Source organism: Myxocyprinus asiaticus, chromosome 48, assembly GCF_019703515.2.
Source record: "Myxocyprinus asiaticus isolate MX2 ecotype Aquarium Trade chromosome 48, UBuf_Myxa_2, whole genome shotgun sequence".
NCBI lineage: Eukaryota > Metazoa > Chordata > Actinopteri > Cypriniformes > Catostomidae > Myxocyprinus > Myxocyprinus asiaticus.
In genome coordinates this window covers 10,380,332-10,407,721 of record NC_059391.1, presented here as the reverse complement: position 1 = coordinate 10,407,721, position 27,390 = coordinate 10,380,332, and the positions used below count along the sequence as shown (strand labels likewise).

General features: G+C 38.2%; 2 protein-coding genes across 8 annotated transcripts in view; both read left to right on the top strand.

Annotated features, from left to right (window-relative positions):
• Positions 1–27,390, top strand: part of LOC127437413 (transmembrane protein 266-like) — a 99,351-nt gene that overhangs the window by 29,223 nt on the left and 42,738 nt on the right. The window lies entirely within an intron of this gene.
• Positions 5,670–7,650, top strand: LOC127437424 (uncharacterized). 2 transcript variants are annotated; one of them, XM_051692318.1, is made up of 2 exons: positions 5,670–6,329; positions 6,447–7,650. In XM_051692318.1, the coding sequence occupies exons 1-2, from the start codon at positions 5,709–5,711 to the stop codon at positions 7,110–7,112; spliced, it is 1,287 nt and encodes a 428-aa protein (XP_051548278.1). In that variant the 5' UTR covers positions 5,670–5,708; the 3' UTR covers positions 7,113–7,650. The 2 variants fall into 2 exon arrangements, with proteins under 2 accessions (XP_051548278.1, XP_051548279.1); XM_051692319.1 differs by having other exon boundaries at positions 5,670–6,407; positions 6,603–7,650.

Sequence of the window (27,390 nt, the reverse complement as noted above, 5' to 3'; positions counted from 1 at the left end):
CAAAGGGAGAGTTTGTCAGATATACACATACATATAGATGCATATACAAAAAGATTACCTTATATCAACCTTTTAGAACAATTTTGATTATTTAAAATGCATTTTAAGAATTTTTAATTTTTCATACTTGGTGTAAGCATGATCCGAATTAATCGGTTTTAGTTTGAAACTAAACATTTCCAGTAGACAAATTCAGAAACAGTTTCTAAGTTTGCATACTCTACACACTATTCACACACTCTTTGTCTAGCTCTTGTCACAGTGCCACTTTCATCTATTATTGGATAAACGATTCTGGCGAAACATACGCTAGGCAAAGAGAGAAATATTCAGATATCCAAAAAATCAGGAAGAACTGCATACTCTCACTTAGATCAACGATACTGACTTTTAACTTGAATTTCAGGAATTCATTTAATGTTTGGCAGATGCCAGGTAAAAATAGGCCCCAACATGTCGTATAAACAATACTAGTAGTATTTAGAATAGCAAAGTTCGTAATCTTTAGTATGTCTGACATAAAGTACCTTAAAGGAATTTGTTGGTACGCTGAAATGATTCAGAATGCGTTACTGGATTGTTAAGACTTGTTTACCTTTTGTGTTTCGGTTAAAAAAAAAAAAAAAAATAAATCTGTCATCATTAGGACAGATTTTCACTTGATATGTTGTAATAGATTTTCTAATAGAAACTCTAGCCAGTTCAGCCAGAAATTATATCTTGGAAATTTCCTATGGGTGTTAGAAACATCGTATAGTTACAAAAAAACAAACACACACACAAAAAAAAAAAGAAAACAGTTAGCAGAATCAGTTGAAGTTTAAAAACCTCTTCCAAAACTGTTATGCTTTTCTGTAAAACTATGATGTAAAACTAGGATAGGTTTCTGCCATTCATAGCATTTTTAAGTTGTTGATTAGCTAGCATGCTGTTGTGAGCCATATCATCCTGTTGCATAATTTTTTAGATCAACAATTTTCTACAATGTTTGTGCAAGTCCAGTCTCATGTAGCCAGACTTTTGATGATCAGCATAAAGTCTGGTCTACTTTGCAGGTTATTCTGGCAAAGAACCACCCACTTAGACAGAAAGAGACTGTCTGACATGTAAAGCAATCAACAACAGTTCTTTTTATTGTTACTTGTCATTTAGGGGCAAGTCATAAATTAGGGACTGATGTTCAAAAAAAAATCTTATATACTCAAATGGCCAGCCTTTCAACAGTACTTTGAAAGTTTTGTTGCTGAAATCGGCCTGTGCTCACCGAAATTTGAATCACTGCCCCAGGTGGCTGAAGCTGGAAGTGTTGTTGAGCGTAAGGGCACGTGTGAGCTCCAGTTTCTGGGTGAAATGTCCACAAAGTGGTGCCAAAAGTTGAAATACAGTTATAATTATGAAATACAATCAACAGACATACATGTTTTATTAACTCTACTCTCTAACCCAAACTCCAACCCTAAACCTAACGTCGGTGGAGTAAAAATGTAATTCTACAGTGAAAATGCTACTTCCGAATAGTGCGCATAATTGTTCATGTGAACGTGATTACTTCCTGGTTCCCACAGGACCAGAACCCGTGTCTCAAAGGTTATATGCGCAACGTGCTATCAGTTGTGCTAGAGGGAAATATGTTTTAATTGATGCAAAAAAGTCAGGAGAGGCCACTTTTTAGTAAATCAGCTGAATAGGCTCAATTTCATGAACCTTCAGAAGCAATATTTCAATTTCCCCTGTGATCATGTTGGTAACTCTAATGAAAACGTCAGCCTCTAGAATCTGTACGAATCTAGAACTCTTACCCAAACCCAGTCCTTGCCTGACTGTAAATTTCATGTCACATTTCATCCTTCTCCCCTTTTTGGGAGATAATTAGCCGTTTTCAAAGACCCAAGTTGTAGTTTGTCACCTTCATTTTCAAATAGCACATGTCCCTGCCATAAACAGTTGTGTTCTGAATTGTCAGATATTTAGATTCTGCACTCTCGACTACTTCACACCATATTTTTAAATGCCAGGTTTCAGTGGGTCTGAAACCTGGCATTTAAAATACAATTGTTCATTGTAAGTCATGTTAGTTCATAATACATTAACTAATGTTAACAAATACAATCTTTTAATGTGTCAGTATACAATATGTTGAAATTAACATTAACCATGATAAATAAATGTTGTGAAGTCATTGGCGTAGAAATGGTTGTGGCCTCAGTGGGGATTGTGCAAATGTTGCTTTAAAAATCATCTGCCAGCCCCACCGCATCCTGGTAGTGTAGAGCACCCAGACCTCTATGGTGCTGACAGGGTTTTTTGGCGGTCCACACTGCTGTCCCCCGTCTGGGTAGCGTGACTCACTGTGGACGGGCACTGAGCGATGCTCTGCTACACGCAGAGAAAGTTGACAAACACCATAAGCTTAATTATGGCAATCATCACAATGTCCACAACAAGCCACGCCTGAGTGTGTGTGAGTATGGGACAGATGGCCCATCCACACTCAGCTCCATGTGTGTAGTTGTATGAGCTTGTTTCTGAGTTGTCAGCACAGAGCATTCTGCCTCTCACAAAAATCCTTTGAAAGTTCGGTTAGTATCGGGGCATGCTTCCCTGTGATTTCTTAATAATAAAATCGTAATATAGATCTATCTATCTATCTATCTAGCTATCTAGCTAGCTAGCTAGCTAACTAGCTAGCATTTCCTTATGCTGTAATTTTACCAGGAATGCATCATTAACATTTAAAGTATAGGTCAATACCCTGTCAATCTTCAGCACATCCTTGTACTACATTAACAGTCCCCAAGCATTTAAGGTCAAAAGATTATGTTTCATAACAACGCATTACACAGTGCATAATAACAGTTCAAACTAATGCACAGGTAAATAGAAAATCATATTCATAGCATACTCTTAGATATTTATACACTGTATATCATATCATACATTCACAAAAAGTCTTCATTCAGAAACATTAACCCTTTCAGAAAATTACAGTTCTTACCTGCTCATCTGAAATACCTGCCTGTAATATCTGCTTTCCTCACCCAGAAAACAACAACTGATCCTTTTTATGGACTCCTTTAACATCTCCACTGACTCCACATATGACTCATGTGATATAATTCATGTTTTCAAATTTCATTCGATAGTTTTGTGTGGGAAACAGACCTACAGACCAAAATTGCACGTTGTCGGCCACTGACTGTCTTACGAGACGCAAAGTTTTATTCCTACAGGAGGGCGCTTGACGCTCTGAAAAGCGAATACTCCATGCAGCCGCATTTAAAACTCAGAACGTTTTATATTTTCTTGCAGAAATGTTTCACACTGAATAGTTTACCAATTTTACACTGGATAGTATTGTTAACAAAAACTGATAATTTTAAGGATTCATAACTGTGAATGGAAATCCACATCAGCATTATCTATTAAAGCAGTGGGGATTGCACAACAGTTGGGCGATACCAACTCGTACGACAGAGGGGGGACTTCAATTTTTTGTCTGATTATGACAGACTCACAGTCACACAACTGCAAGGTATCTCGTACTAAATTATTTTCAGCATTGATAAAGAAAATATATGTATATGACGATGCATGATTGCGGGGAACAATTCACCCCCTTCACAGTCATATCCCCCCCAACCATTTCTACGCCAGTGACTTCACAACATTTATTTATCTTGGTTAATTTTAATTTCGACATACTGCATACTATTACATTAAAATATTGTATTTGTTAACTTTAGTTAATGTATTATGAACTAACATGACTTACAATGAACAATTGTATTTTCATAAATTAACATTAAAGGAATAGTTCACCCAAAAATGAAAATTCTCTCATCATTTACTCACCCTCATGCCATCCCAGATGTGTGTGATTTTATTTCTTCTGCTGAACTCAAATGAAGATTTTATGAAGAATATTTCAGCTCTGTGAATGGTGTCTGCATTCAAAGTGAATGGTGACCAGAACTTTGAAGGTCCAAAAAGCATATAAAGACAGCATAAAAGTTATCCATACAACTCCAGTAGTTAAATACATGTTTTCTGAAGCTATATGATAGGTGTGGGTGAGAAATAAATAGATATTTAAGTTATTGTTTACTATCAATCTCCACTTTTACTTTCACATTCTACTTCTTTTGTTTTTGGTGACTCACATTCTTCATGCATATCGCCACCTACTGGGCATGGCAGAGAATTTATCGTTAAAAAGAACAAAAAATAATTCTAAAATAATGAAATACTTTGCAGTTTTGGTCTTAATGTTTCATAATTCAAATACATAAACTTAAAGTCATGTTCTAGTAACATTATTTGTTTTCATTTAGGTGTGGTTTTTAGAAAGTTTTTAAAACATACTGGAATATAACTACAACTAGAACGGAAATGCAACATTGTGAAACATTGTAAAAATGTCTTTTCTGAGATAACCTTTCTGTCAGGATACTTTTTGTCAAATTTTCAAACATGTTCAGTTGAGTGACATTGCCCACAAAATGTCCTGACAGGAAATGTCCATACATCGGAATTAATTCTTAGGATTGAAATGTCGGATATTAGTTTACTTGATTTTCAGGCTGCGACCGTTCCAAGACGTTCCAAGTTGTTCCAAGTCGTGACAGTTTCACCCCACCAGCATATGACCTTTGTTTCCTTCTCCAGTAACTGTCAGTGGAGAAAGCGAGAGTGCAGTCACGTCACAGTTCATGTTGCTGTTGTGACTCACATCTGAAGCATGTGCAGAATGATAGAGGGATCATATTTGCATGGTTTGATGTCAGTTTAAGCCTGATTTGAACTGAAGTTCTAATAATAGAAACATGCTGTAAGGACAGCTCATTTATTACACTGAAACTAAGATGAATATAGAACATGAATATTTATTATATAAATAATTGATGACTAAACTTACATTATTGTTTGTACAGTTTCACAGGCTGTTTATCTAATTTATTTTTGCATCAAAAGTTCACCTTGCATGCATGCCTAAACATTATGGGGTGTGAGAAAATTGAAAATCTTTTTAAGAATGCATTATGTAAAAATATTCTTTAATTTGATTTTATTTATTTGCTTCCTATTTATCTGTAATGTATTTGGTCTTATTTAAACTCATGTTAACAATATACAAAATATATATTCTATATATTATGTCACATATTCCCTTTTTTTTTTTTTTTTGTATTGACTTTTATGTTGAAATTCTTGTTTAATTCCTGTTTCCTGTTAGTTTGTAGTCCTTTTTTTAGTTTCATTTTATGATTGGTTTTCCCCTGATTGTTTCCACAGGTGTTCCTCATTCCCTTGTTTGCCCCTGTGTATTTAAGCCCTTGTTTGCCCTGTTTCCCTTGTCAGTCTTCACTTGTATTGTCATGTTCTGTATCGGGTTCCCTGTGTTTTGTTTTCATTCTGAGTTTCTTGGTTCATCTTTTGTTTCTATTAAAGACGCTGCATTTAGATCCTCCATTCTCTCCTGACTCATTACAGAAAGACTGACCTCAAAAAATGGATCTAGCGGCCATCAGAATTTTGCTCCTTCAACAAGGGGACCATCCAGTTGAGGATCACGTCCGTGAGGTTTTTAGAGCTGGCAAATGTAGTGCACTATCCAGACTACTCTCTGGTGGTTTTCTTCCAGGCCGGTCTGAATAGTGCACTGAGAGAATTGATGCCTCCGGCTGATCCTCACTGGACGCTCGGCGAATATGTGGAGAAGGCTCTGGAACTTTGTGGTTTCCTTTTATACAGTGGATTATGCTGGGAACCCCTGGCCAAAACCTGCGTCTTCGGCTCCCTTGTCCAAGCCCTCCACGGCCCCTGTCTCAGAGCCCTCCACGGCCCTTGTCTCGAAGCATTCCACGGCTCCTGTCTCCAAGTTGTATGACCTGCCACTGATGTCGGTGCGTAGGTCTATGAACACCCTACCTCAAAAATTGTCTGCACCCACGCCTGCCACGGTCAATGAGCCAATGCTCACGCCTGCCACGGCCAACGAGTTGCCAGCCTCATCCATCCCAGAGCCAGTGTTGCCGGCCTCGTCCATCCCAGAGTCCGCGTTGCCAGCCTCGCCTGTCCCAGAGCCAGCATTGCCAACTTCGGCCATCCAGAGGAGGAGGAAGAGAAGAAAAGTTTCTGTTCCCAAGTCTCTTCCCATGTACATGACCACAGAGGTCATTCCTGAGTGTCTGCCCATGTTTACGACCACAGAGGTCGTTCCCGAGTCTCATCCCATGTTCATGACCATGGAGGTTGTTTCTGAGTCTCTGCCCATGCCCACAACCACAGAGGTCGTTCCCGAGTCTCATCCCATGTTCACGACCACGGAGGTCATTTCCGAGTCTCTGCCCATGCCCACGACCACGAAGGTCTTTCCCGAGTCTCTGCCCATGCCCGCGACCACAGAGGTCATTCCCGAGTCTCATCACATGTTCTCGACCACGGAGGTCGTTTCCGAGTCTCTGCCCATGCCCACGACCACAGAGGTCGTTCCTGAGTCTCTGCCCATGCCCACGACCACAGAGGTCATTCCCGAGTCTCTGCCCATGCCCACGACCACAGAGGTCGTTCCCGAGTCTTTGCCCATGCCCACGACCACAGAGGTCGTTCCTGAGTCTCTGCCCATGTTCACGACCACAGAGGTCGTTCCCGAGTCTCTGCCCATGTTCACGACCACAGAGGTCATTTCCCATTCATCCAAGACTCTTTGTCTCGAGCCTCCCATGGCTCCGCCTTCCACGGTTTGGCCCCTCGAGCCTCCCACGGATCCACCTTCCACAGCTCCGCCTCCAGAGTCTTCCATGGCTCTGCCACCTGACCCAGTCCCTGTCCTGCGACCGCCTCCCAGGCCTCCTGACCCTGTCTCGGCCCTGCGGCGGCCTCTCAGGCCTCCTGACCCTGTCTCGGCCCTGCGGCCGCCTCCCAGGCCTCCTGACCCTGTCTCAGCCCTGCGGCCGCCTCCCAGGCCTCCTGACCCTGTCCCCACCTTGAGGTCATCTCCTTGGTCTCCTGGCCATCCGCCTGATCTGCTCTGGTCTCCCTGGTCTCCTGGCCATCTGCCTGATCTGCTCTGGTCTCCTTGGTCTCCTGGCCATCCGCCTGATCTTCTCTGATCTCCTTGGTCTCCTGGCCATTTGCCTGATCTGCTCTGGTCTCCTGGCAATTTGCCTGATCTGCTCTGGTCTCCTGGCTGTCCGCCTGATCTGCTCTGGTCTCCTGGCCATCCGCCTGATCGGCTCTGGTCTCCTTGGTCTCCTGGCCGTCCGCCTGATCTGCTCTGGTCTCCCTGGTCTCCTGGCCGCCCGCCTGATCTGCTCTGGTCTACTTGGTCCTCTGAGCTTGCAGCGTCGCCCTGGCTCTCCATCCCTCCGGCTCTGCCTTGGTTTCAAGCCTCCCTGACTTTGCCTTGTTCCTCTGCTCCCCTTGCCCCTTGTGCCCCCTTGAACTGCCTGTTTACCCCCACACCTCATGACGTCTGGAATCCGCTCCTTAAAAGGGGGGCTCTGTCACATATTCCCTGTTTTTTGTATTGACTTTTATGTTGAAATTATTGTTTAGTTCCTGTTTCTTGTTAGTGTGTAGTCCTTTTGTAGTTTCATTTTATGATTGTTTCTACAGGTGTTCCTCGTTCCCTTGTTTGCCCCTGTGCATTTAAGCCCTTGTTTTCCCTGTTTCCCTTGTCAGTCTTCACTTGTATTGTCATATTCTGTACCGGGTTCCCTGTGTTTTGTTTTCATTTTTATTCTGAGTTACTTGGGTCATCTTTTGTTTCTATTAAAGACACTGCATTTAGATCCTCCATTCTCTCCTGCCTCATTACATTATGATTTATTGTAATTCATATTTTATTACATTATATTTGGTAGTTGAATGCATATTTTCAGAGTCAATTCACCAGCATTCAGTCACTAACTGTGTTATCGAGAAAGCAGCAAAATGGCCTGAATTTTATGGCCAGGCTTTAAAAGAGGTCGCAAAACACAAACTTAGCCAGACAGCTCTTTAATATAAGTTGACTAATGTATTAAAAGTGCTGCTCAGGAGATTAACAGCTTTCTACTTTTACAAGTTTATGCCTAATGAAAAACAAAAACACACAAAAATAAAAATCTGATCAGGATTCATGACTGTGTACCTTTAGGAATAAAAAAATAATTTTGTGTACTTGACTTTATCTTCAGATCTGTATGTACATTCTGAGCTACCACTTTCAAATAGACTTTATTGCATCTAACAGTGATTCTTACAATGTCAATGAAAAATTTGTCAGATTAGACCATCTAGGACAGCTCAAACCTTGTCATGGTGTTCAATGTTGTCATCAAACACCAAAACAGTATCACAAGCCCTTTTGACATTTAGAAATGTGTAGGATATGAATTATAGATATCTAGAATTCAGTTTCCACTAGTTAAAAATAATTCTCAAGATCGGCAACAGAATTACTACTAGTGAAAATGCTTATTTTTGATATCCGTAAATACGTTTGTACTAGTTAAAAAGTTAACTCTTGATATAAATAATTAGGTCAATTCTTGTAGAAATTCTTGATATCAAAAATGGAATTTTAACTATTAAAAAACATAATTGTTGAAATCTGTAACTGCATTTTCACTAGTAGAACTTAACAATGACCTGTCATTCACTCCTGTTCAGAATACAATTACAGATATATATAATTAACTTCTTACTAGTTGAAATTGCAATTTCACATATCAGCAATGTACTACTTATGAGTAAAAATGATAATTTAACTACATTGTTATTAGTGCAAATGTCCATTCCTGATATCAAGAATTGGATTACTACTACAACCCCAATTCCAAAAAAGTTGAGACAGTATGCAAAATGACAATAAAAACAAAAAGTTTATTCATTCAATTATATTCACCCTTTGCTATATTGAAAGCACTACAACTACACATTATATGATGTTTTAACCTGTGAATTTCATCGTTTTTTTTTTTTTTTTTTAAAAGGTACAGTAATACAAATTAGATGATTGCAACACTCGCAAAAAAAGTTGAGACGGGCAATTTAAGACTAATGACAATTTGACGAGCTGAAATAACAAGACAGTGTTAAACAGGAGATGTTAAACAGGTGAGGCCATTGTTTCGTAGTATTGTATACTGTATAAGGAGCCTCCAAAATCAGCCTAGTCCTTCAAGAGCAAGGATCATTCAAGACTTGTCAATTTGCCAACAGATGCTTCAGCAAATAATCCAGCACTTTGAGAACAATGTTCCCCAAAGACAAATTAGAAGGATTTTGGGCATTTCACCCTCTAAAGTGCACAAATATAGACAAAAACCACTTCTGAATGCACGTGATCTCTAATCCTTCAGACGTCACTGTCTTAAAAAAAACGTCATTCATCTGTAATGGATATCATGAACATGGGCTTGGGATAACTTTAGTAAACCTTTGTTAGTCAACACCACTTGCCGCTGCATCCACAGATGAAAGTTAAGACTTTACTATGCAAAGCAGAAGCCATACATCAACACTGTCCAGAAGTGCTGCCAAATTCTCTGGTCTCAGTCTCATCTTAGATGGAAAGTAGAACAGTGGAACTGTGTTTTTTGGTCTGAAGAGTCCACATTTCAAAGTTTTTGAAAAACAAAGCCGTCGTGTTATCCTTGCCAAAGAGGAAAAGGGCCATCCAAGCTGTTATTAGCATCAGGTCCAAAAGCCAGTGTCCGTATGGGCCAGGGGTGTGTCAGTGCCCATGGCATGGGTAACTCACACATCTGTGAGAACACCATGAATGCAGACTGATATGTACAAATTTTGGAGCAACATATACTGCCATCCAGCACCGTCTTTTCCAGGGACATCCCTGCATTTTCCAGCAGGACAACTTCAAACCACTTACTGGCCGGATTTCAAGTGCATGGCTGTGTAAGCAGAGAGTGTGGGTGCTAGATTGGCCTGCCTGCAGTCCTGACCATCTCCAATTGAGAATGTGTGGTGCATCATGAAGCACACCATATGGCAAGGAAGACCCCATACAATTGTGCAGCTTGAGACCTTCATAATGGATGAATGGGGGAAAATTCCACTTTTTAAACTTAACAAACTTGTGTCTTCAGTGCCCAAATGCTTAATAAGCGTTATTAGAACAAATGGTGATGTTTCACAGTGGTAATCACTCGACTGTCCCAACATTTTTGGAGCGTGTTGCAATCATCAGATTTGAAATTACTGTACATTTTCAAAAAAACAATGAAATTCACAGGGTAAAACATAATATAATGTGTAGTTGTAGTGCTTTCAATATAGCAAAGAGTGAATATAATTTACAAATCACTAATTTTTGTTTTTATTAGCATTTTTCATACTGTTCCAAATTTTTTAGAATTGGGGTTGTAGTACAAATGCTACTTCTTGATTTCTGTCATTTGGTTTCATTAGTGACAATGTTAATTTCAGGTATCTGTAATGTAACTGTAACTACTGATAAAGTCTTTTACGATATCTTTAATTACTCTATTGATATCTGGATTCCATTTCCAGATATTAAAGAGAACATGTGGTGTTGTACTGTCACCTTAAGTAGCCCTGTGATCAGTGTTGAGCTGCCATGTGGGTGGGTGGTTGTAGTTGCAATCTTCATACAGTATCTGCAGTGCTGGCAGTCTCAGTGCAGGGGTACGAGATCCAGCGTGTGTGTTATTATTAGCATGTGCTGGCACTAGGGCTTCCTGTCCGGAACAGCATGGTTTATGTGTGTTTGTAGACTGCCTGAAAAGACTGAAAATATTTATGCATCCTGTTGTTTTTCTTACTAATTCAGCATTTGTTTGCATTTTGTAACAAATACACTTGATTGGTATCCAAAAATGGACCATGAAAAAAAAGATTCATCTAATGCTTTTGTTTTCAGCTGCACAGGCTGTAATACAGTGAAGAGGAATGTATATTTTATAAACTGTACCTCCCAAACCTAAACCTAACCATCAGTGCATTATGCAAACACGATTACTTTCTGGTATTTTCAGGGATTTGAAACCGGGTCTCACACTCTGCCAATGCGTTGCACTTCTGGTACACTGGCACCGATGCAAAAATGTCTGATATGAGATGCCACTTGTCGGTGAGTCGGCATAATGTGGGCGAAACAACATGCCGACTTCCTGTGTGATCATGTTGCTCTGGTTCCCCTTCAATGTAAGTCTGTAAGACTTTTTAATCCATTTTATTGTCAGCCAGGTGAAATACGTGACGACTATAACTTTAAAAAGTAATAGCTCCCCTCTCCTTGACAAACTGCATGATTTGATGTTTTATCCATCACATCCACAAACGTGTGGGATTCGTTTTGCACCAAAGTTGAACACTTTGAGTTGGGGGTTTGTTGAAATCCCTCACCAGAAGTATGAGCAATAGTAATAGTGATGCTTGCTTTAGAGAATTTATTTTGTCAAGGGAATTTATTTAGTATTGCAGAACTACTGTAATAGCTCAACGTATGCCAACATATTGACTCTCGCTGGCATTAAGACTGTGGACGTAAAGAACTTTTCAACACTTTATTTAATGCACAAATCTTTTTAATGGCCTTCTGGGACTCGTTTGGTCAGCATAAACAGCTTATCAATAAAATTAGTGCGTAAAGTTAGAGCATTATGGATGAATTATCTCAAGGTCGTTTTTCACTTGATAGCCTAGTATTTGATCCGCGTTTAAGCCATAAGTGGATTTTTCTACAATATCCCAGAATACTCCCACAACCCAAACTTTATCATTTGCCATTATAGAGAGCCTTACTCTCACAGATTACAGACCTCAGAAGATCCCTGGGTAGTTTGCTGTGTCAATGTTGGCCCCCGCCTAGTCATGTACTGTAAATGATGTTCCCTCTTCTTTGTCCCATTGCCTGAGAAGATTGAAGGGCTACAGTGATGTAATGAGATATATGACAGATGTTTCATCTTGGCCAGTCTAATGGTACAGTGATCTAATGTATGGAGAAGCATTAGCTAACAGTTGAAAGGTCATTTGACAAATGTTTTTTAGCATTTGGTATGTGTTTCTAAGGCTGAGATATATTATTTCTTTACATCAAGATAGACAGACTCACGCAACCTGGTCTCAGAATGAACGTTACTCTATATACATTTTCTATGTTTTGCTGCAGTTTCCTGGTGAAATGAACACTAGAGGCACTACAATAACTGTGCGTTTTATTAATTGTCACACAAATCACAAGCACAATTGCTGATTATGACTTTATAAACACTTATTTTATTCGCTCTGTTACTCACCCCCGCTATGTTATGATATCAAAACTCTTTTATTTAACGCATGATTTGAAATAAGTTACATTTTAACACTTGTATTATAGACTCACCTACATTTACACACTTATTCCAATATGAATAGTTTACTTGGTAGCTCACCTGATGGAGAGTTGGACATTGGACTCGTCATCTGCAGTTTGAGTAAAGCCAAAGACACACAAAATTTAAAGTGCCATAGAAGCGACACGAAATGACGTGGTTGAATACACATGAAAATGTGCTTTTCATTTCAAATTGGCATTTTAAAACACTTGGTTAGGTTAAGGCATTGGTTAAGGGTAAGGATGTCTGTTTTATTGACCTCTTATTTGATTTTAGATCACTATTGGTTAGATTTAGGGTAACGTTTTAGGTTAGGGAGGTACATTTTACACATTAAAATCTCCATCTAAAATTCACCTTAAAAACCTTGTCTGATTACAACATCATTTCGCTCGGTTTTGGCGCCCCCTGATGGACATTACACTTGAAACCTGCAGCCAAACATGTAATGAAGCAAATCATTTCAGTTTTCCAGAAACGTTGCAATGCTCAAGTAAATTTCATGAGATCGGGCTGGACTCACCACAACTGCAACTTAAAGGGATAGTTCACCCAAAAATGAAAATTCTCGATATGAAAGGTGGGGGTGAAACAGATCAATATTTAAGTCCTTTTTTGCTAGAAATTCTTCTCCCTGCCCAGTAGGTGGCGATATGCATGAAGAATGTGAATCACCAAAAACACAAGAAGAAAAATATGAAAGTTAAAGTGGAGATTGACTGAGCTGGGAGGAGAATTTATAATAAAAAAGGACTTAAATATTAATCTGTTTCTCACCCACCCACACCTATCATATCATTTCTGAAGACATGGATTTAACCTCAGAAGTCTTATGGGTTACGTTTATGCTGACTTATGTGATTTTTGGAGCTTCATGACTTTGGCACCCATTCACTTGCATTGTGTGGACCAAAACAGCTGAGAAATTCTTCTAAAAATCTTCATTTGAGTTCAGCAGACGAAAGAAAGTCATACACACTGAGATGGCATGAGGGTGAGTGATGAAATGAAGAGGCCATCATAACAGAATGCATTTTTGTATTAATTTTCAATGTAAACTAGTGCTAGATGACTGTTGCGCCACCTCTAATTGTTTTTTTCAGCATTTTGCACGTGCACCACATTTTTAATATTTAATAATAATATTAATAATTTTAATAATCTTGCATGCAGGGTTGAGCATTCAAGCTTTTCAGAGTATTGACCGTGAGCCTGTATGGGCATATTCAACGCATGTGCACTATGACTGATTCGTAATACTCTTTAACAGTGTTTAATAAGTTACTCAAAAAGTACTTTGTGACAAATTACTAATTACTTTTCTAAACATTCAGAAGAATCAGAATCAGCTTTATTGCCAGGTAAGCTTACACATACAAGGAATTTGTCTTGGTAACAGGAGCTTCCAGTGCACAACAATACAATACAGCAACAAGACAATTTATATAAATAAAGTATATATAGAATACACAATAAGACAATATATATATATATATATATATATATATATATATATATATATATATATATATATATATATATATATGCAGTGCAAATACAAATCTGTTATATACTGATAGTGCAAGGGAATGTAATGGCAGAAGAGGTAGGATGTGTTGGATAATATAAAAAGACTAAGCTGTATATTGCACATTAATTATTGCTCAAAGGGGCAGTTTTAACTGTTCATGAGATGGATAGCCTGAGGGAAAAAAGTGTTCCTGTGCCTGACGGTTCTGGTGCTCAGAGCTCTGAAGCGTCGGCCAGAAGGCAACAGTTCAAAAAGGTAGTGGGCAAGGTGAGTGGGGTCCAGAGTTATTTTTCCAGCCTTTTTCCTCACTCTGGAAGTGTACAGTTCTTGAAGGGAGGGCAGGGGACAACCAATAATCCTCTCAGCAGTCCGAACTCTCCTTCATAAATTGTAAGCAGATTACTGATTACTACTTCGAAAAAGTAATACAGTTACTAACTGCTTTACTTTTAATTTACTTTCTAAAAAACCTTTCACCGAAAAGTTTGTTTTTCCAAACAACAAATAAAAAAAAAATGTCTGTTCATTGTCGCACACAAGCCATACTCTTAGCGCTGCACGATTCTCCCTTATAATGGCATCATTAGGGGCGCACACCCTTCAACTGATTATTCAGGATTTAATTGCATTCTAAATATAAATAGTAATATTATTTTAGAGATATTATGTTTAACCCATGTAAAGTACTTAAGAGCAATTAACTTAATTAAAGGTCAGTAACTGTAATCTGATTACAAGAATTTAAAATGTAATGTGTTACACTACTTAAAGTCTTTAAACTTAAAGTAAATACAGTATTACAGTAGCTAACAAAGTACTGCAATCAGATTACACCTAACACTCATCTAGTACAGTCAACTCCATGCAAATGTGCAGACGACGTGCACACGGGTGCGCAGGGTTCATAGCACGTGGAAAACCGAAGTATAGTCTTGTGGCGCAGAGGAGGGTGGGGCCAGGCCAGAATGACGCAAGCCCAGACCCCAATCAGCCTGATGAGGCAAGCGAGGGATAAAGGCGACCGGGGACGGACGTTCGAGAGAGAGAGAGAGAACTATGTTCAGCTGCCCTGCATGTGTTTATGTTTGTGTGTTTTTGTTTACGTTTATTATTAAACTATTATTTATGTTGTCAAGCCGGTTCTCGCCTCCTCCTTTCCCTATAACCCCTTTACAAGTCTCTAGTCTTTAAATTCAATACATTTTCATTTTGGTCCAGGTTGGCTTTTAGTTTAGTATTTGACAGTATAGTTACAGTATCTTCTCATAGTACATCAAAGAAAATTGAGAATTTTCATGATGTGACCTCTTGAAACAATGCTTCCCTATGGGCACCTTTTTTAGTCCAAAATATCAAATTATCATGGTCTATTGTTATTTAATTCGTTAGTTATGTCAACTTTTAAATTGTTTGGATGGTGAACAATTTTATTTAGGTATCCAGATTTTTTTCAGACTCAGCCTCAGATTTAGTGTGACTAGATTTGTTGGGAAAATGTTTTAAATATTTTTTAAATATTTTATACAACAGACTTGCTGTACAAGTAGGTTTGTGCTCTTAAATTTGATTCTTTTCCCATGTTTTTTCTCTTCTCAAGCCACAGAGTTTGTTTTGTTTCCACCTCATCATACAGGTTGGGCTTTGGCAGTCAATCTGCCTCAACCTCATTCACACATACACTCTGCAGGTGACATTTTGAAGCATGTGAGGTTTTGTTAGTATTCATAGACATGCTAAGGCTCAGATTGCTTTTTCTTGTTGCGAAGTAAAGGATATCATGTGTTTTTCTAAGAGTAAAATCTGAAAAAATATTAATGAAAAACAGTTTGTCCGCTGCTGGCCAAGATCTGTCTACATTTTCATCGAACTAAAAGGAATTATTCAAATCAAAATCAATCAAATCACTTTTATTGTCACACAACCATACGCACACAAGTGCAATAGTGTGTGAAATTCTTGGGTGCAGTTCCGAGCAACATAGCAGTCGTGACAGTGATGAGACATATACCAGTTTACAATAAACATCAGATTAACACAACACAATTTAAACATCTGATATACACATAATTACACACAACACAATATACAAATAATAGCATACAATGTACATTATACAATACACACAATATAGAATACACATTATACAATAAAAAAAATATATAATATATATAGTATATATAAAATGTACAGTAGGTTGTATTGTACTGTATTGACATTCAGGATGTCGGTTGTTAGTCAGTTGCTAGTGTGTTGTTAAGAGAGAATATAATTTATGACAGTCCAGTGTGAGATAATAAGATTAATAAAGTGCAGTGCTGATGTATATTGATCATGAGAGATCAAGAGCTCAGAAGTCTGATTGCTTGGGGGAAGAAGCTGTCATGAAGTCGGCTGGTGCGGGTCCTGATGCTGCGATACTGCCTGCCTGATGGTAGCAGTGAGAACAGCCCATGGCTCGGGTGGCTGGAGTCTCTGATGATCCTCCGAGCTTTTTTCACACACCGCCTGGTGTATATGTCCTGGAGGGAGGGAAGCTCACCTCCAATGATGTGTCTGGCAGTTCGCACCACCCTTTGCAGTGCTTTGCGGTTGTGGGCAGTGCTATTGCCATACCAGGCGGAGATGCAGCCAGTCAGGATGCTCTCTACAGTGCAGGTGTAGAACCGTGTGAGGATGTGGCGGTTCATTCCAAACTTCCAAACAATTCTAAAGAGTAGGAAGCATGCTCTCTATACTTCTATACTTATTATTATTGTATTTAATTTTTTAATTTTTTTTATGTACTTAGATTTATTTATTTTTCTGTCGAAATGTAATATTTCAGCCCCAGATTCACCCCGGTTGCCTTCTCTATAAGAATATTTAAGGAATTATATATATATATATATATATATATATATATATATATATATATATATATATATATATATATATATATATATAGACTCACCAGCCACTTTATTAGATACACCTGTACACCTACTTATTCATGTGATTATCTAATCAGCTAATTGTTTGGCAGCAGTGTAATGTATAAAATCGTGCAGATATTGGTCAGGAGTTTCAGTTAATGTTTACATCAACCATCAGAATGGGGAAAAATGTGATCTCAGTTATTTAGACCGTGGCATGATTGTTGGTGCCAGACGGGCTGTTTTGAGTATTTCTGTAACTGCTGATCTCCTGGGATTTTCACACGCAACAGTCTCTAGAGTGTAAAGAGAATGGTGCAAAAAACAAAAAACATCCAGTGAGCATCAGTTCTGTGGGTGAAAATGGCTTGTAAGAAAAATAAAACACACACTCAGGACCAGGAACAGGCGTCGACCTTTAGATGAAGATGCTTAAGTCTTTATTCCAGTGTAGCAGTGACAAAGTACATGTAGCACCTTGGATTCAGCGGAGTCAGACTGAACCACGAACATTGTAATCTCAAACCTTTTGACCAGTTTGTGAAATACTTTATTGCCCACAATGTAAATTAAGTTGTGCTCTTCATGTAAATTAAAATTCCTAAAAGATATGGTCTCTATGTGAATTAAGCTCAGGCACCCCATTGTCTGAGATGGTTCTCCATGGCCCATTCCCGTGCCCATTCTACAAATGATGATGACCATTTGATCAGATTGGGACTCCCTGTGGTGTGACTGCACCAAGTTAGAAACATTTCTTTGTTTTCATAATAATCAAGCCTTTTAGGTGATGGGGCCATTCTGAGATCAGGTCAAGTGGAACTCATATTTTAGGGCAGAATACTGTAATTTCTTACAGGCTTGTTAATGACAGAGATCAGAGGAGAATGGCCAGACTGGTCCAAGCTGACAAGAAGGTGACAATAACCCAAATAACTAAATGTTACAGCAGTGCTATGCAGAAATGCATTTCTGAACATACAACATGTGGACTTTGAGGCGGATGGGCTACAGCAGCAGAAGACCCCTTCAGGTACCACTACTGTCAGCTTAGAGCAGGAAACTGAGGCTGCAGTGCGCACAGGCTCAGCAAAACTGGACAGTAGACGATTGGAAAAACATCGTCTGGTCTGACAAATCTGGATTTCTACTGAGGTACACAAATGGTAGGCCCACTGCAGCCTCAGTTTTCTGTTCTTGGCTGACAGAAGTGGAACCCAACGAGTTACCGTAGCCTTTCTGTCAGTTCAAACGAGTCTGGCCATTCTCCTCTGACCTCTGTCATCAACAAGGCATTTTCGTCCACAGAACTGACACTCATTGGTTGTTTTCTGTTTTTCGCACCATTCTCTTTACACTCTAGGGATTGTTGTCCGTGAAAATCCCAGGAGATCAGCAGTTACAGAAATACTCAAACCAGCCTGTCTGGCACCAACAATCATGCCACGGTCCAAATCACTGAGATCACATTTTCCCCCATTCTGATGGTTGATGTGAACATTAACTGAAGCTCCTGACCCATATCTGCCTGATTTTATACATTACACTGCTATCAAATGATTGGCTGATTAGATAATCGCATGAATAATTAGATGTACATGTGTACCTAATAAAGTGGCCAGTGAGTGTATATACAGTATATACTGAGATACATTTCTGCTCTTTAATTTACTTTATAAACTCCATTCTTTTTTTTAATTCAGCTCCGAAGTGTTGACATATTCTCATGGTATTTGGGAGATTAATGGTGTGCTTTTCTTTTAATAAACAATCTCTTGAAGTTTCAGCATATATTTTATGATTCGCTTTTCTCTTTGTAGTTTTTTTGTTTTTGAATCTCTCCTTTTGCTTGCTGAAGTGCTGAGGTTTGTCTGTTGGGTCTGACAATTGTTTTTAGCTTTTGCTTGCTTGCTCTTTACCTGATGTTGTCAGTGAAGTGTGCTCTTTCTAGCTGATCTGAGACCAGCTGTTATCATTAAGGTTAAACTCAGGGCAAGTAAGAGATATTTGTCTTAGATCAGCCTGTGACTTATGAGGGCTGAAGTGACATTCGAAGATGTCACTAAAAATGTTCCTATTCTTTTTTAAGTTTTTCCGGGCCAAGCACCACTCATATTACCTTTAGATATTTATTCATTTTGCCTAGAGACAGTTGATCATGCAATGCAAAATCTTATAATTAAAAGGAAGAACATTTTCCTACATACACAGTAAATATGTGAATGTTTATTTGGCGTATGGCCGCTTGTGGCAGTTTTTTGTATAACACCCTTTAAAACACAGGTGATTCTAACCCAAATAATCCTACTTTTCTTTCTACCCCTGCTGCAGCCAATGTGAATGTTGTGCAGCTGTGCCTAATGATGAAAACATATAACCATGTCATTATCAGAGCCCAAAGACAGATTAAAGTGTCTTGGCTGCACTTGATAAATAGCTATTATTGCTTTTTGAAATATCTTATATATCCTGTGCAGTTTTTTTGGTAAAGGGCAGAAGTTCTCTTTTTAAAAATGATCCTCATCAAGCAGAAAAGGAACTTGATGGCTTTGATCAAGCTAGCGCAGGGCCGAGTGAACTCGCACATATCCATTTTTCACTGTCTACACTACAGATGATTTTTAGATTCAACAGGAATGCCTTTCCCTCTGCCATGCGTTGGGTTATTGATGTGATGTGTTTTACAGGGTGGCTTCAGCTTGCTACAAATGTGAAGTTGAGATGTCTGTCAAAGCGTTTAGTTCCACCCCACATTGGATTAGTTTGGACTTGCTACCTAGCAGTGATGGTCCATGAGGGAATTTTCCAGGAATGGCTGATGCTTAAATCAATGTTGATCAAACCAATAAAATATTGCAGTTTAATTATGATATTATATCTTTTTTGCTGATATTTATGCTCCTGAGCAGACATCCTCCCTGATTTCATCTAAAGGGAAAATTCTGCCATTATTTACTCACCCTAATGTTGCTCCAAACACATATTATTATTTTGTATTAATTTTTTTGAAGAACGTTTGAAGAACTTTACAGGGTGTATTTGACATATAATGAAAGTAAACAATGATTTTGACTGTCAAGCTTGAAAAAGGACCAATAATAATAAAATAATAATGATAATAAACATTTAAGTTTCATTATATGGCAAAAATAAGTTCTTCAAATGTATCCTTTTGCACCCCACAGAAGAAGAAAAAATCATGTGACATTAGGGTGAGTAAATTATTAAATCATTCAGATCACAAAAATAACACTTGGCGATATATTAAACAAGCAAATTAATGTCCAGTGTAAACATTTATAAATGAATCAACTGATCTGTGTCTGAAAATCCTCCACTCCTTCATTATGACAAATTTATGTGTGACCCTGTCGACTTGCAGTTGACTTAAATATTCACTAAAGTGATACTGAAAGCTGATTGGCTTGAAAGCTTGCCACTAATTATTGTTTATTTATGTGTAGCAAATTTTGCCTCCGTTTTGACTTTTGTGACCACATTTTAGAATATCTGTTTTCATTGGTCAGTTTACTAATGAGATGAGCCTTCATGCTGTTAGCCTTTTGTATGCCCTTTAGTTGTTCTTTAAAAGCTAAAACCCTCACTGGAGTTTACTGAGGTCAGTAACATGTGACATTGTTAATGCTACTGAGACTGAGGTTGATTTATGTGGAGGCTTGAAAACTTTCGTGGTGTAGCTTTGTGCTCCTTGATTGCTTTTTCTAAAAGTGATTTCCTCCGAGACCAACCTGATGCCTTCACAACCTCTAGATGCCAGAGACTTCACTCACTGCCACAGCAAAGGCCGAGTTCAGATTCTAGTGTGTCCAAACAAACTTTATTGTTGAGAAGTAACTAACTAATGATTGCAACAGTTTTTATGACACAGTATTGCGAACAAAGCTTTACAGTTGAGAGAACTGATGCAATATGCGCTCTCCTAAAATGTCCCCTCTCGTACGGTTTATACAAAAAAGATTCACTGATTCAGTTGAGTCGCAGCACGTAATTTTACGCTGTATTGTTTTTGTAGTATTTAGATAAATATTCACCCATATATTTGTGTGTAACATATTTATTGTGCTTTTAAGCATATCATTAGCTTAGCAACATGCTAACGTCTGACTTCGTTGGAACCGACGTTAGTAAAGTCTTTGTACGTTTCATGAACCAAGTCTCATGACAAATTGTAATAGTAGTACAAGATGGCATAATCGGAAGAAAACGTATGAGTCGGCTCATAAAAAATGTAACACTCCCATATAGAAAAATAAACAAAACAACGCTCAATGTTATTATTTTTCCTATGTTTAACCCCTATACTGAACCAAACCTAACCATAAAGTCTAACTCCTTACCTAAACCCTATACCTATTTGAGATTTTAACAGGAAAATGAATTGTGAGTCACAGACGCAAGTAAACATTGGGGTTTGGAACGAGACAAGGGATGCGAATTACAGGTTATTGACATACATCACTCATTTGTATTGCATAAGTAAATATGGAATGAGTAACCAAATTTGTTCACTGATGTTTTCTTTCTTAAAATAAAGTGCTGGATTAGAGGCTAGCTAAAATTTGATGCCTGCCCCTTACCAAACACTGCAAATTACCCACTCATTATTTTCACATGCAAATGAGCTTGCTATTCACCGTAGATGTTTGCCAGAAGTTTGCAGATCTTCATTGCAGTGGTGAACCTGCAGCAAACCTTTGGTGACAATGAGGAGTTTGCTGCAAAGCTCATTTGCATGTGAAAATTATCGAGTGGCGAACTTGCAGCAAGTTTGCCAGAACTCTAAATGTTTGTAAGGGCTATCGTAACGATTTGAAATTCTGTTTGTTGATTGGTTGGTCTTAAAGTCATACCCTTTCATACTAGCCAAGCTGTACCATATCTTAAATTTCACCTATGTAGGTGCTATGTAGACAGCAAGAAATCTCACTAGGGTTTGGGATAAAGACTTAGAGTTTTCTTCTGCATTTATTTTTCTCCTAGAGCAAGAGAGAGAGTGAGAGAATCAGAGTTTGACTGAGAGGCATGTAGGACAGCACATCTCTCCAGTTCACGATCGATCAGTTTCATAGTGTAATTTAGCCCTCACCGGCTTCCAGTGTGCCAATGTTCAATCTCTCTCTCTCTCTCCTGCAGCTCACAGAGTGCTGATACTGATGTCTTTATAAACCTTTCCACTCCAGCATAGGTATTTCCTCCCTGCACAGCATCCACAACGCTCCAAAAACTGTAAAATGTATACATGTGTGGAGTTAAGTATTGCTATTTCATGTTTAGAAATGTAGGCTATTTGTGTTTGCTGTTGTATGATACTGAATATTTGGATATATGGGTTGATGGGTTGTATTCATAGATATTTGTACGTAATGTTTACATATACATTTTGGTACGTTTGGATAGACACTGGAACATACAATATTAACGTGTTAACAGCATCTAAAACGTAAGCACTTGTTATGCATATACAGCTTTTAAAACATCCTCTCATGACTGGTTGGAACTGAAATTCCTGAAACATTTATTTACAAATGAGAGCAACAGATTAACATGGAGGAAATACAGAGTGGGACATGTGCCATCTACCCTCACAAAATTCCGTAGATTGTGGACAACCAGGGGACTTTGTGGGTAGGTCAGTGGTCTAATGTTTAACTTTCTCCTCTAGTCTGACTGACACCTCTGTGGTCTGAGCCAGCAAGGGCATGTGCAGCTCTCATATGGATCAGCATCAGAGGTGATGGAGAGAAGGAGAAAGAGATTGAATCTCACTCCATAGCTGCACTCTGGAACTGGAGACCGCAAATTCCCTTCTTACACAGCGTCATTCCTTTCTCTGCACCACCAAACCCCACTGCCCCCCGTGATACACTGTTTCTTATTTCCTTGCACTGGAGCTTTAGTTGAACTTTCCCCCCTGAAATGCATTCATTTACTAATGTCAGAAAGGTTTTGAGTTTGGATTCGTGTCTGATTAGCTTCTGTTATCAGCATGAAACAACATCTTGTCATTGCCTTGTTTCACCGGCACTTTTTACAGACTCAGGGTTGCCAAGTCCTGTGGCACTTTTAAACTGTTGTCGCAAGCTTTGTTTTTTTTTTTTTTTTTTTTTTTTTTGTGCTGTGTTTTTAGGGTTTGACATATCAAACAAAGATGGACACAGTTTCTATGGAAACAGACAGGCCAACTGTGGTTATGATTAAAATACAGTGAATTTATATGTGAAATAGTGTCAGCAAAAATAAGGTAACTACAGGTAACGGGCCTTTCATATGAAGTGAAAGCAGCACAGTGCTGTGTGCATTTATATTATCCAAGCAACTCCATAAAATCCGTCCTGGATTGAATTGCATTTTGTTAGTTTGTAAATAATACAATGTTGACATTGATTTTGTCAGGCCTGATTTGTTTTTAATGGTTGTGAAATTTTTTTTTTTTTTTTTTTTTTTTTTTTGTTTACTTGAAAAATGTTTAATGATGCTTCTTATACAGAAGTCCTACAAATGAAAGTAAATCTGTAAATGCATAACAGGGATATAGCAGGATAGAATCTGTGGCATAATTTGAGTTTTGGTATTGGGTTGGTGTTGGGCTAGTTTCAACCCGGTCTCATGACAAGTCGTAATAATAGTACGAAATGGTTGGATAGTTTATATGGCTCGTATAAAAACGTATGACTCACATACAGAAAAATAACAGACCAATAAATTCTGTTATAACAATTTTTACATGTTTAACCGCAGTGGTGTAGTCCTACCAAAAAAAGTGGTTTACTATTGCCCAGTCCCTGTTCATCTGTTTGTATTAAAGATTGTATTAGTCATACTGGTCAAGCTAAATTACTAAACAAAATTCAGATGTACATTCAGTTAAATGGGCAGTATCAGAGTGGACAATAACAGGGTGGACAGTCAGTGGATAAATGAGCCACTACATGGTCTGTGATTGATATCTAGGAAACATATTCGTAAACAAATATTTATGATTTTATTTCTGTTAACATAAATACTGTATATTGAAATGTTAAAATTATATTAATTTCCCATATATCTTCCCATAATAGGGTGGACATGTTATGCTTGACCACATATGACTAACACCACAAAATAAAGGAAAACATAAATAAAACAACAGACTTATAAACTTCAAATAGCAGAATGGCTGATGTCCTCCAGTGCATGTGATGTCATTTCCTAACATATATCTTCAATGAAAAGTCATAGTATCATGACATAACAGTGTGTGCAATAAATCAAGGGACACAAAAAACCTTCACTATCACTGTTAAAATTACACATTTACCACAGATTTTTTTGACATGTTAGTGAGAGAATGTAACACTAAACTCTTAATTGTATGGGGGAAAACATTTATATTTTTAACTTGCAGTTTGAAGTACAGTTTTGAGGAAATGACACAGTGCAAAAGATTTAATTATTTAAATTTGAACTTTTAAGCCCACAGAAGTGTGTAACATTATAAAAAGTCTTTATTCTTTTTAATAAGCCTATCAAAATTGTAATCGGGTGAAATTAAACAATATAAATACCACACACACTTGTAATGGGGACTTAAATGTCAAAGAATTGTAGGAATGACCCATATTTACAGGCGTGTCTGCGCGAGACGCTGTTAAACATTGAAAAACTGCGCAGACGGACACAAAAACACGTTCAGTGGGAACGTCCCCTACTGAACTTAAAATCAAAAACGCTTTAATACAACGACCAGGAGGAAGAGAGAAAGGTAGAGAAAAGGCTTAATATGAAAATAGTGTATTTCTCCTTAGATTAGTGTCGTTGTTTTGGTAGTAAATAGTGTTTATCAGAAGGGAAATGTTAGAAAATCACGTTAAGTGTTTTAACTAAATCTGTACCACTGTACTTTTATTTTGAATTTCTGCAGTAATGCAGTTTTTCTCCTCTCTCTCTCTTCCAGAACGAGCTCTGACATATGCAATAAAATGTAATGGCATGTCATGAATAGGTGCGTTTACTGGTGTTTTAAATTCCCAGTGGTGAGAAACAATTAACATGCGCTTGAATGCTGTATGATTTTGACAAAATGATCTTGCTTCTGACAGAAAACACAACAGAAGACGTCCACTGATTGTCAATTAACTTTCCCCCAGCTGTTTCTGTCAAGTGTAGCATCTGTGTAAAGCAACAGCCCAACAACCTCTCTCACACAACTCACGTGAAAGGTGTGTGTGTTTCAGGTCCATTTCTCTCGATTTGTGAAACATTCTCAGTAGTTTGGGTGTGTGATGCTAAAATACGGGACAAACGGCATTGTGTATGGATTTCATACGGAACGCAATTTTTTCCCTTAATTACAGGACGATTCCTTATTTTACAGGATGTTTGGCATATTTTGTTAATTAATTTGACCAGATACTGCTTCAGTGAGAGGGTGAGTCTCTCTCTCTCTCTCTCTCCTCTCACTGTCAGGGGCAGGAAATGGCAGAATTCAAGTGATAATGCACCAATTACAACAAAGAATCTCCAGTTTCACAGAACGGCATCCAATACAGTTAAAGGGAAACTAACACGACTGTAGAATATGAACTTATGAAGCAGCAAAACAAGTGGGTATACCGAGGGTATACGCAAATATTGATCCTTAGAAGTCATTAATACGCAAACAGCCTTGGGGAAAAAAGAAGCTTACAGCGTATACGTGCGTATGGCCCCGACTACACCACTGGTTTAACCCATAACCCAATCCTAAACCAAACCATAAAGTCTAAGCCTTCACCTAAACCCTAAATCTAACCATTATTTTAATAGGAAAGTCACTGTTTTGTAGAATAGAAAAAATAAAAATAACAGGGTTTGGAACAAGACAAGGGAAGGTTATTGACACGTCGGTGTTTTGGATTGCATAAACAAATATGTAATGAGTTACCAATTTTGTTCACAGATGTTTCGTTTCTTTGTTGTAAAGAAGTGTTTGATAGGAGACTAGCTCAAATTTGATGCCTATATTGTATCAATTTTAAATTCTGTTTGTTGATTTGTTGGTCTCAATAGGTCTGTGTTGGTCCTAATGCCCTAGTATAGTGAAGGGGATGCTATTCTGTAAAATGCACTGTCTTTTGGATGAGAAGTCATTAAAAATCCCAGGGCACTTCTCGTCAAGACCAGGTGTCCTAGCCAAATTTGCCCATTGCCCTCTATCCATCATGGCTTCCTAATAATTCCCTATATATATAAATTGGCTACATCACTGTACTCTCCTATCCACCAATTTTTGGTGTGTGGTGGGCGCTCTGGCGCACTATGGCTGCCGTTGCATCATCCATGAGGACGCTGCACACTGGTGGTTGAGGAGATTCCCCCGCTATGATGTAAAGCGCTTTGAATGCCTAGAAAAGCGCTATATACTGTAAATGTAAGGAATTAAGTAAGGAATTAAATATAATATCTTACGATTTCCCAATCTTGTATGAATTTTTACGAATTGTCATGAGACTATGTTGGCTAGTTTCGATTGGGCTGTTTTTGTCCCACAGATCTGGCAACCTTGTTCAGACTGCTGATGTAAAGCGCTTTGAATGCCTAGAAAAGCGCTATATACTGTAAATGCAAGGAATTAAGTAAGGAATTAAATATGATATCTTACGATTTCCCAATCTTGTATGAATTTTTACGAATTGTCATGAGACTATGTTGGCTAGTTTTGATTGGGCTGTTTTTGTCCCACAGATCTGGCAACCTTGTTCAGACTGCTGCTTTTACACTAATACAACTGTAGATAATTCACTGCAGCCAGACCAGCCATACCAAACATTTTTTTCACAGCACAATGGCACAACTGATCCTTCATCAATCCTTCTTGAGTTTCATTATGAAAGGAGTTGGAGAGATTGAATTATGAGAGATGGATGAAAGTCTCTGTGGATTATTTTGAAGTTGATATTTGTCGTGTAATTTCCTGGCCTCCTCCAGAAACAGTATGAAGAGTAGGAGAATGACCATTTAAAAGGAACTGGCGAAATCACAATGTTCAGTATGATTGTGTAGGAAAGGAAATACTGCCTTTTAATAAAAAGAGCCAGTCATTACTTTGGGAAAGGCATTGCCTGCTCTGTAAGATTTTAATGGTCATTTGATACATGCTGTTAAAAAGTAAGCTTAGCCAACAGTTTTGGAGATTTTCCCCATTGTGTTGATGGCTGCTAAGTGAAAGAGACTTTGATTCCACTCACATGTCAACTAGCTTGTATTTTAGCATAGAAGAAAAGATCTAAAAAGATCAAAAGATCTAAAAAATCTATTGCTTCGAGTTATTTGTCACTCTCAAAATGGAAGGTATGTCAAGTGCATTTTTGTAATGGTGTTGGTAGGTGATCAGAAGATTCCATGCATACAAATTTGCATACTGCATACTTCATATGAGTAGTAAGGTTGTATGTACTGGTGCACTGATCAGGAAATTTGAGGCCGATACGATCTCCGATTTTTTTAAACTAAAATCGTCCAATACTGATACCAATTTTTTTTAAAAGTGCCTTTTGCCACACTTTTGCAAGTTATATTGTGCAGTTATCTGTTTATGCCCCACACAGTAAAATTATGGGAA

Bases quoted from the DNA above. Each gene is read 5' to 3' on its own strand.
- LOC127437424 (XM_051692318.1), top strand. From the start codon at position 5,709: ATGTGGAGAAGGCTCTGGAACTTTGTGGTTTCCTTTTATACAGTGGAT. The intron at 6,330-6,446 runs GTCATTTCCGAG...TCGACCACGGAG, and splicing joins CCATGTTCACGACCACGGAG to GTCGTTTCCGAGTCTCTGCC.